The sequence below is a fragment of the Lacerta agilis genome, chromosome 10 (assembly GCF_009819535.1).
Source record: "Lacerta agilis isolate rLacAgi1 chromosome 10, rLacAgi1.pri, whole genome shotgun sequence".
Classification (NCBI taxonomy): domain Eukaryota; kingdom Metazoa; phylum Chordata; class Lepidosauria; order Squamata; family Lacertidae; genus Lacerta; species Lacerta agilis.
The window spans coordinates 22,727,464-22,737,510 of record NC_046321.1 but is presented as its reverse complement, the minus strand read 5'-3'; the positions used below and the strand labels follow the sequence as shown (position 1 = coordinate 22,737,510).

At 41.9% G+C, this 10,047-nt stretch overlaps 1 protein-coding gene across 2 annotated transcripts; it reads left to right on the top strand.

The window, feature by feature from the left end:
- Positions 1-419: 419 nt before the first annotated feature.
- Positions 420-9,574, top strand: GLT8D2 (glycosyltransferase 8 domain containing 2). Of its 2 annotated transcripts, XM_033161922.1 has the most exons (10): positions 420-798; positions 2,194-2,236; positions 3,139-3,237; positions 4,108-4,276; positions 5,269-5,386; positions 6,418-6,502; positions 6,779-6,891; positions 7,474-7,640; positions 8,183-8,295; positions 8,979-9,574. In XM_033161922.1, exons 2-10 carry the CDS (start codon positions 2,218-2,220, stop codon positions 9,149-9,151), a joined length of 1,056 nt encoding a protein of 351 aa, XP_033017813.1. In that variant the 5' UTR covers positions 420-798; positions 2,194-2,217; the 3' UTR covers positions 9,152-9,574. The 2 variants fall into 2 exon arrangements, with proteins under 2 accessions (XP_033017813.1, XP_033017814.1); XM_033161923.1 differs by lacking the exon at positions 2,194-2,236.
- The last annotated feature ends 473 nt before the right edge of the window (positions 9,575-10,047 follow it).

Here is a 10,047-nt window from a genome sequence, read left to right as displayed (position 1 = left end):
ACATATATGCTGTACATTGAATGAAATACCCCATCTCCCCATATGTGGTTCCCCACCACCCCAAGAACAGCATGCATGCAGGCTGGGTGCACATTCAAAGCACATTCTTTCCCTCAAAGAATTCTGGGCACAGTAGTTTGTTAAGGGTTGCTGGGAATTGCAGCTACAGTGGGTAAACTACAGTGGCTAGAATTCTTTGAGTGAAAGAATGTGCTTTGGATATGCTTTAAAGATATAGATTATTATTTCATAAACAATAAGTACAGTTCCCTGTCCTTCAGCTGAGCTTCCTTCCAACTGGTAAGATGCTGCCCTATTCATGACGACCAAAGCTCAGTATTAAGCGCAACTGTAATCTGAGCTCAGGACTGTTGCTGAAGTTTCTTCTTTTCCACTCTCTGGAATTTTCTGTCCGATGATCAACCAGAGTGGGAGGAGAAAGTCCGCCACTTCTGGAGCCGCATCGTTCAGCACATCTGGAAGCAGTTTATGTGGCTCTCTCCACATAAACTCCAGCAGGGCAACGTCTTGATTCTGGGTAGTTACGTAGCAGCAAAGAAAGGAAAGAAAAAGCAGTCCCAAAATAATTTTGAAAGACATTTCTCCATCAAAGGACTTTTGCAGGAACTGCAGAGGACCTTCAAGACTCTCGACTGCAGGATTTCAACAGCAATCCCATGAAAGGGGAAGTTCTGAAGTGAATGTTGACGGCACTGGACCATCCAGCTATCTAGGGAGCTTGCCTTGCAGTTATTTCTTTCTGGAGAAAATTCCCTATTGCCGAGCTGCCTTTGAAAGGTAAAACATTTACGGTAATTCTGCAGGAAATTATAGCAGTCACAATTTCCGTTTCTGCTCCCCTGCTGTACACTCTAGTTTTGTCATATGACCTTGCAATTGTGTCTGGAGATTGTCAGTATTCAGTAACCATTTCCCAAGTGTTCCATTAAATGTATTAAAAGCAATGAGCTGACATTATCTCATTTTCCAAAAATGAAAACTCCTCCCACCACCACCCTACACATATTAAACAAATAGTGCTGTGTTTTTTACTATGGGTCTCCTAAAGTTCAGATCCTAAATTTTAGAATCTGGTGCAAGTTACACAGATTACGGTTGTTTTGTGTGAAAACACTTGTAGCTTCAATGACTGCAGATGGTTTGTGGCACCAGCAATGTTTTATTTACTTACAGTAATTATTGAGTAGAATTTCCATGCCTGAAAATGGAAAATGCATGTTTCTTGTGTGTCAAAAAAGAGGTTTCAGATATATGATATTTTCTCGGATCAAAATGAGTTAGTTCTTTGTGTGTCTTACTGAAACCTGGTTGTACATGCAGCTCTGAGAGCACTGTTCCACACGGGGATCTCTCCACAAGGGGATTTATTTAATTGTTTGTTCTGTTGGTGAGCAAACCCTCCCAAATTCTATCCTTTCTTTTTGGACAACCCCCATGGGAATTTTACTCTGTGTGTGTGTGTGTGTGTGTCACAGAGAGGCAGAGGCAGAAAAAAATAGAATTTACTAAAATAGAACGGAATAAAAGATTTAAAATCCAGATAAAACTAACATATGTTTAAAACTCTACAGATAACACTATCTTGTTTTTGTTTTTTCTAAAACAACTGAAAAAAGTAAGCTTTATTGATTAAATTAAAAGTAGGGAGATACATGTTGGAATGAATTTATGCTGTTAAAACTCAGAATCACCACAATTGTCTGTAATGGATTCCAGATATTTTTGGGCTCGTGGTGTTCTTGCATCATTCCCCCCCAAAAAAAATATATAGTCCAGCCCCCCCACAAGGTATGAGGGTTAGTGGACCAGCCCCCTGCTGAAAAAGTTTGCTAACCCCTGTGGTAGGTATTGCATCACAGTGAGGGCTCAGAAAGATGTTCATGTCTTTCCTACATCTTCTCAAAAAGGACCACTTCACATTTGTGGCTCTGTACTGAAGAATAAGACTAAGTTATGTTCTTTTCTTTTTTTAAAATGGCAGAGGGTTAAATGCATTGAGTTTGCTCCTAGAATGCACCTCTACCTCTGCTGGGTAGATTTAAGATAATTTCCATTCAAGTCAAAGGCAAACCTAATGTTATCGGGGTTTCATCCTGTAATGTTTAGTACAGACTAGATGTGGATTATTTTTGCCTTCTCATCTTTGTCTCCTATTTCTTCTTTTGACCACAGACTGAGACCAAAAGAAAGGACCATATGGCTCTCTTACGAAAAAGTAAGACACCTTCGGGGGGGCAGGGAGTTGATTTAAATAATTAGATCCCTGGTTTGGAACTGAAGTCTGTAGAGGAGTCCCTGCTAGTGGTAGGGGGGTAAGAAGTTTTTGAATATCTGCAGTGTTGTCCGTAGATGGTTGCAGAGGCTGGCAGCGAGGCAATAGTGAGCAGCATCTGGTGTTCAGTATCAGGACCTGTGACAGCACACTGAGGGAGCTAAGACCTTCCACTTTCCACCTCATGCTGCTGCTGCTTCCAAGTGGGATGATGAGTCAGCCTAGTAGCAGGAGAAGCAAGGGAAGGAGACCAGAAGTGACCATCTGCTGACCTGGGAATCAGAGGCTGCCACCCCATCCTGTCTGACTCTTCACGCTAATCAGATTACCAGGCCAGTCGCCATTTGTGGCCGCCTTCCCATGCTCCAAATTGGTGGCAGTCGAAACTGGCTGGTGAGGAAGAAGGTAGCCAGTAGCAGTGCTGGCAAGTCTGGGGCTTTGGATACTCAGGGGCAGGGGCCCCAGGACTGGCAGGTTGAGGAGCCAGAAGCCAGCAGAGCAAGGTGCATGCTGGGGTGCTGCTGTGGCCTGTTATGACTGTCACTCTATTGATGTCCTGGGCTACTCATCCACTGCCTCTTGTCATATTGTAGTTTGCAGAGCCAACTGTCTTTGGCCAAGCAAACTGTAGTGTGATGATAATCTTACGTTTTTACTATATGTAAGAAATCTTTCGAGGTTTACTCAATGGAGTAGACCTCATCGAGACCATACTTCTGAGCAAATAAGATTGCACTGTCAAGTTACAGGCTGAATTACACTTAAGTCCCATCAAATTGTGAGTAAACATGCTTAGGATTGTTATTGTGAATATAATATGATTAACCAGTTTATTTTCCTTTCAGTTAATCAGATCCTACTGTTCCTTCTTGTTTTGACTCTCTGTGCCATTCTGTATAATAAAGTTCACAAGATGCCATCCACCATGCTCAAGAATGATCCAGGTGGGCCCCCATACTTAGCATCTGTTTCTTTTTGTACATTGCCAAGACTGAATAATTTCTGTTTGTAATACAGGATAATAGAATCCATGTTTCTGTCGCTTTCCCTCTGTTGATATTGTTTCTGTACCTTTTTCAGCTCTTGGTGGCTGACAATATTTCAGGCCTAGTTGCCATATTTCCTTATACTGATGTTCTTACATGGGATATGAAAGTGACTTCTGCATAGGTGTGAGCGCAGGTACAATATCAGAAGGAAATACAGCAGCCAGGAACACCAGGTATACGAAATGTAACAAACCCAAGTGGCACATTAGGAGATAAACATGCCAATTTCATTTAGGCTGTCTTATTTATTGTTTGTTTGTTGATCTATTTATGCATACATACATTCTATACCACTACATCAATAAAATTATATTCTCAAAGTGATGTACATAAAATCAATATGAAATTAAAGGTAAAAGCATAAAGAAGCAAAGAACAGAACAACAGAAAGCAGGGGCGGGTCATGTGGCACGGTAACCTTGTGTAAATAAAAGTGTTTTAAAGCGGCATCTTAAACTAAACACAGAAGACACCTGCCTAATATACAAGGGCAGTGAATTCCACAAACATAGATACACGGAGAGAACTGACTTTCAGCAACACTGTCAGGGATTCTTTAGCTGAGATTCTCGCATTGCAGACAGGAAGTTTAGATGCCTCTTGGGGCCCCTGCCAGCCCTAAAATTCTGTGATTCTGTGAACACTACTCTACCCCACACTTTAATGGACTTCCATAAAGTGCTAGTTGTAGCAGAACTATATAAATTGTGTGTAATAACACATATGGTGGTGGTTGTTATTCTTTTTTATTGTTATTATTACCAGTTGATTTGGAGAGCCCTGAGGAAACGGAAGAAGAAATCCCTGTGGTGATATGTGCTGCTGCAGGCAGAATGGGTGCAGCAATAGCAGCAATCAACAGCATTTACAGCAACACCGATTCCAATGTCTTGTTCTACGTAGTTGGACTAAAGAATGGCATTCCACATATCAGGTGAAAATGAAAATAATGTGATGGGGAAATACAGGGCTCAATTCTATACTTAGGATCCGGCAGCTGAAGAGTTGTGTAACTTGATGGATGTCCCACATGGGAATGGCTGAGGAAGCAGAGCAGTAGGAGTCCTGCTGGGATGCTGTCTAAGCAGTCAAAAGACAACGAGCTGTTTCCTCAGCTCACATGCCAGTGTGTGACAATGCAGGGCAGAACTATGTCCAAAGCAGGGGTAGGCAACCTAAGGCCCGGGGGCCAGATGCGGCCCGATCGCCTTCTAAATCCAGACCACGGACAGTCCGGGAATCAGCGTGTTTTTTACATGAGTAGAATGTGTCCTTTTATTTAAAATGCATCTCGGGTTATTTGTGGGGCATAGGAATTCGTTCATCCCCCCCCCCCGAAAAAAAATAGTCCGGCCCACCACATGGTCCGAGGGACAGTGGACTGGCCCATGGCTGAAAAAGGTTGCTGACCCCTGGCCTAAAGCTTAGTATACTGGTGAGCCAGCTGAGCAAGGGGCAGAAGATCAAATATCTTCATCCTAGGACCTGTTTGAATTCCATATGGAAGGTCACACCAGTAAGCTGAAACGTTGGACACTTCAGGTGACTGAAGGATGCCATTTGGAGCGCAGAGTTTGGGAGGGCTTAGAAACTTCTCATCATATTTTCTCCCACTACTCCATATTTCACCGTATTGCAGGGAAAGTACCGTGCAGAGAAATGGAGTGGACAATATGACCAGGGATAAGGGGGTAGAGTGAGCGGCAAGGGATGCAACAATGACCCTCATTGCTTAAGGCAGGCTTCCTCAAACTCAGCCCTCCAGATGTTTTTGGCCTACAACTCCCATGATCCCTAGCTAGCAGGACCAGTGGTAAGGGATGATGGGAATTGTAGTCTCAAAACATCTGGAGGGCTGAGTTTGAGGAAGCCTGGCTTAAGGTGTTCTGTCATATATTCCTTTCCCCCCCCCTCTTTTGCATCTAGAAAGTGGATTGAAAATTCCAAGCTGAAAGATATAAGATTTAAAATTGTGGAATTCAACCCCATGGTGCTAAAAGGGAAAATGAGGCCAGATGCAGCACGGCCCGAGTTACTTCAACCTGTGAGTATACAGACGCCCATAGAATGGGGTTCTCCAAACCTTTTGGGCCAGCAGGCACATTTCAAATTTCAATAAAGGTCTGTGGGCACCGGTCGCAAAAAGTCTGCCCTGGGGCACATAGCATAACACGAAAGGAGAGGAGTACAGTCATTGCTGCTCCCTTCCCAACAAGCTCATTGTGTGCGGTGGGAAGTTATCTGTGCTCTTCTGGTTCCGATAGTGGAAAACGTGCAATATTGATTGCACATAGATAACAATGCTGTTGCTGCCTAATAACAGCAGGAAGTGCCAGGGGAAATATACACATTCATGGTCTCTTGTACATAGAGCGTGTGTGTGCACACGCACTCCCTAGACACATACAAGCCACAGACACACATGCATCTCTGTGTCTCCCTCATAAACTCAAGCACTTCACATATAAACAGCCACACATACATATCTCACTCTCTGCCTATACACAAACTGCACATGCATACCTCTCTCTCTCTCTCTCTCTCTCTCTCTCTCTCTCTCTCTCTCTCTCCCCGCCCCACCCCATCTCTCTGCCCAAGTGCACACAGAGAGCATAACTGAGTACACTCTCACCCCATCCAGAAAATCCCCTTCAATCTCCCTGCAAACAAATCAGCCTGAAATATCAAAAAGATTGTCTGGGAGTGACCTAAATATCTGCTGCATACTGCCTTCATCAGATCACACACCTGTGAGTGATGCTGGGACAAAGAAACAATGGCTATTCCTGCTTTCTGAAAACACAAAGGCTGGTCGTTACCCAGATCTGCTTTCCCTCCACCATTGAGGATTGGAGAGTTCATGATTTTTCAGGCATGTTTGAGTCCAAGAAACATTTTTTTTTTATAACATAAACTAGCAAAACACACAGACACACCCCTATGCATTATGTGTTGTTAGAATGCACTCTACCCCCCAATAGGATATCGATTGAATGATTAATATTTTCAACTGGAAATATAATGTTGAATGTCTTATGCCTTCTACTTTGCTGACTCCCTTTTTAAATTCAACAGCTAAACTTTGTGCGGTTTTACCTCCCTCTGCTTATTCATGAACATGAAAAAGTGATATATCTCGACGATGATGTGATTGTGCAAGGTAAGTTGTTTGTGCAGAAAAATAAGCCCTAGAAGGTTGAAAATCCCAATCAAACCCTATATTCTGTAGGTCTATCATCACCCAAAATGAGATCTGGAATGGATTCCTTTGCTCTGCCCTGTGCCCCAATTTTTGAAAACAGGTAGTAATGCTACACACCGAAATCCTTAGAGGGTAGCAGGTTTTTGCCTCAGAAATGGGTGAGCAGTAAAGACAGCTAACATGGTAATGAGTACAAACTTATGGGGCTTCTGAATAAGCCTGGCTTTTATTTAGGTGACATCCAAGATCTGTATGACACCAAACTAGCCCGTGGGCATGCGGCAGCTTTTTCGGATGACTGTGATTTGCCTTCCACTCACGAAATTGTGAGAAGCATCGGAATGCAGGTAAGAAGTCCTTGCAGCACAAAAAAAACCTCATGTATTTCCCAACTCATTTTTCTGAGTTCATATTTCTTCCTACTTCTTCTTCACAATCTCTGGGACCTGGGATTTCTGGTGCTGCACTGGTATGAGGGAGGCAGGCTGAAAAACCTGCAGACCTTCTGGGAGAGCTCCATAAAAAGCCTGCAGAAAATCAGAGATGATTGTCACAAGGAACTGGTGTTATCAGCACAATGGGAATGAGCTATTTAATTGACTTTCAGGCTGCATAGCCTGTGTGACTCTTTATTACTTGCATCAAGCAATGGATTCTGCAATTATATTTTATTTTCCATGTTCACAATGTTGTCTTTCAATCTGTTGTGACCCACCATGATATGAATCCGAATAAAATTAAAATAAATACAAGCTAATAAACTTGCCTCCCCAAGTCCTTTTACATCTACAAACATGTCTTCTGCTCTCTTCCTCCACTACTGCCCCCTGCCCTGAAAATCTGGAATGGAATGAGCTAGTACCACTCACGTATATAAACTTTTGAGTATAGGTTAATTTATAGTAATCACGTTTCGTTCTTCCCCCTAGAATACCTATATGGGGTTTCTGGACTACCGAAAACAAACAATCCGAGATCTTGGCATAAGTCCCAGCACATGTTCCTTTAATCCTGGTGTCATTGTTGCAAATATGACGGAATGGAAGCACCAACGAATCACAAAGCAATTAGAAAAATGGATGCAGAAAAATGTAGAGTATGTATAAACAGTTCTCTCTCTCTCTCTCTCTCTCTCTCTCTCTCTGGCCTTCCAGCTGCTTTGGGACTACAACTCCCATCATCCCTAGCTAACAGGACCAGTGGTCAGAGATGATGGGAATTGTAGTCCCAAAACAGCTAGAGGGCCACGTTTGGCCATGCCTGGTCTAAAGGTGCATGAGGCCACCAACTTCCTGAAGCTAAGCAGGTCTGGGGCTGGCCAGTGCTGGCTGTAGCAACACCTCAGGTTCCAAGATAGAGGAGAAGCAGGTTATAAATGCAAGAAAATTAAATCAGCTTCCTTTACTTCAGCAAATCCTTTTGGAAGGAAGGAATATGCTCAGAGAGCTTATCAATGATAGCATTTATACTATCGTGTAATATTCTGGACTTGCAATCTTAAATGAAAAAGAATCCTAAGCTTCAGTTACACAGCTATTTCAAAAGCTCTTCTCATCTAAATGAATTGTGCTGTGCCTTGCTATTCATTGAAAAGGTATTCTAAACAGATATTTCAATTCCCGTCGATATATTTTTCAGAGAAAATCTGTACAGCAGCACTCTTGCTGGAGGTGTGGCCACTTCCCCAATGCTCATTGTATTCCATGAGAAATATTCACATATTAATCCTTTATGGCATATCCGACATCTAGGTAAGTTTGAGACTTGAGTTGTGCAAGCTGAAACAAAAATGCGAAAGGCCTTTAAGGGTTCCTTAGAATGATATTGTATTTGCTTCTTGCTACTGCACATGTATGGTTTGAAGCTGGGCAGACTGTAAGAGACAGCACATATATCAGATTTCTTCTTTGCAAATTAAATCTGTTGTTCTCCCAAGACTGTGGTGCAAATGGAGCAGGGCATGTGCAGGAAGATGAAATCCTGGTGCACAGGTAAAGGTCCTTACACTAACAGGACAACTTCGTCTCAATCTTTTTTGTTTTAAAATGTCTCAAAATTGCAGTTCTGTAAAAGCCAATCCCCCTGCCCCCCCAGTATGCTATAAAGATAACAGTTTATTACTTATACCCTGCCTATCAGGCCGGGCATCCCCAGTCAAGCTTTCTGGAATTATTTAAATATAGCTATGGAGTGTGAACTAGCCATAGTTAAGTATTTACTGTAATCCTATGCCCACTTATCTGGGAGCAAGTCCTACTGAACTCAATGGGACTTACTTCTGAGTAGACATGGATGCGATGGTGCTGCAAGTGACAGAGCGTTAAGCAAATATTTATGATGAACTGGAGGAAAGCCGCATTATTTTGTTGAAAGAGTGAAGAGTTTTCCAGTAAGGGCTCTATAAAAATCTATCTAATTCCCCCCCCCCCCATAGGCTGGAGTCCAGATGCCAGGTACTCAGAGCACTTTCTTCATGAAGCCAAGTTACTTCACTGGAATGGAAGATACAAGCCTTGGGATCACCCTAGTGTTCACACTGACCTATGGGAAAAGTGGTTTGTTCCTGACCCTTCAGGAACTTTTAAATTGATTCGTCCTAATAGCTGATGCTGTCATTTACATTTTTAAAGGATCAGGATCAGTCATTTGCAGCATGTACAAGATACTTCATTCTATGCAATACTTTGTGATTCGAGTTCACCTCCTTTGTTGCATATAAAGCTGCTGCATAAGTCTGTAACTAAAAGCATGGCTCAAAACTAGGTTCATTGAGGCCCTGATGAAACAATCACAGTTTGGGAAGCTTCAAGTCATGCCATAAGGGCTACAAGGCTTAGGGAAAGTACTTTATAAAAACAGGGACTACATTTTAAATCATACTCTGTAAATAAAGTTTGTTTCTTGCTGAGAGACCAAATACTGTTTCTTGCAGACTTTTTGTAACACTTTTTGAATAAAAATAAGGTTTACTTTAAGTATACATTATGAAGTCAAACTAAAACCAAAATTAAACATCCGTTCTTTTATTTATTTCAAATAATTTATCAATTTCTTCTTTTCAACAGCACAAACAATTCAGCATTAAGACTTTTTATTAAACAATGCCACAATTAAGCACCAGAAGATACTGCAACAATTCCTGGTTTGTTTTTTGCCAGAAATTGGCAGATCAGAAGTGTTCAATACAATTTTTAAAAGCACCATGTTTGAGAATAGACGTGCATTCACATTTCATTAACCTGTTGGTAATCTAATGGATGCTCTTTTAAGTAAGATGTTCCCTTTTCACACTTAACTAAAGTTACTATTGAGCTGTCCATCACCTGTGGCAATATAGCTTTGTTAAAACTAAAAATTGTTTCAGATCCCTGATGCAAGGCACTTCAAGCACTTGCAAGAAAGTGTCCATGTAAACAGCGATACATTTAAAAAAAACCTTAAAAAACCTAAGGCTGTAATCCTGAACACACTTACTAGGGAGTAAATCCCATTGAACACAGGAG

What these genes read in the sequence shown, in the direction of transcription:
- GLT8D2 (XM_033161922.1), top strand. An exon ending in CGATGATGTGATTGTGCAAG is followed by an intron (nt 6,503 to 6,778) that starts GTAAGTTGTTTG and finishes GCTTTTATTTAG; the next exon opens with GTGACATCCAAGATCTGTAT. An exon ending in TGGATGCAGAAAAATGTAGA is followed by an intron (nt 7,641 to 8,182) that starts GTATGTATAAAC and finishes TATATTTTTCAG; the next exon opens with AGAAAATCTGTACAGCAGCA.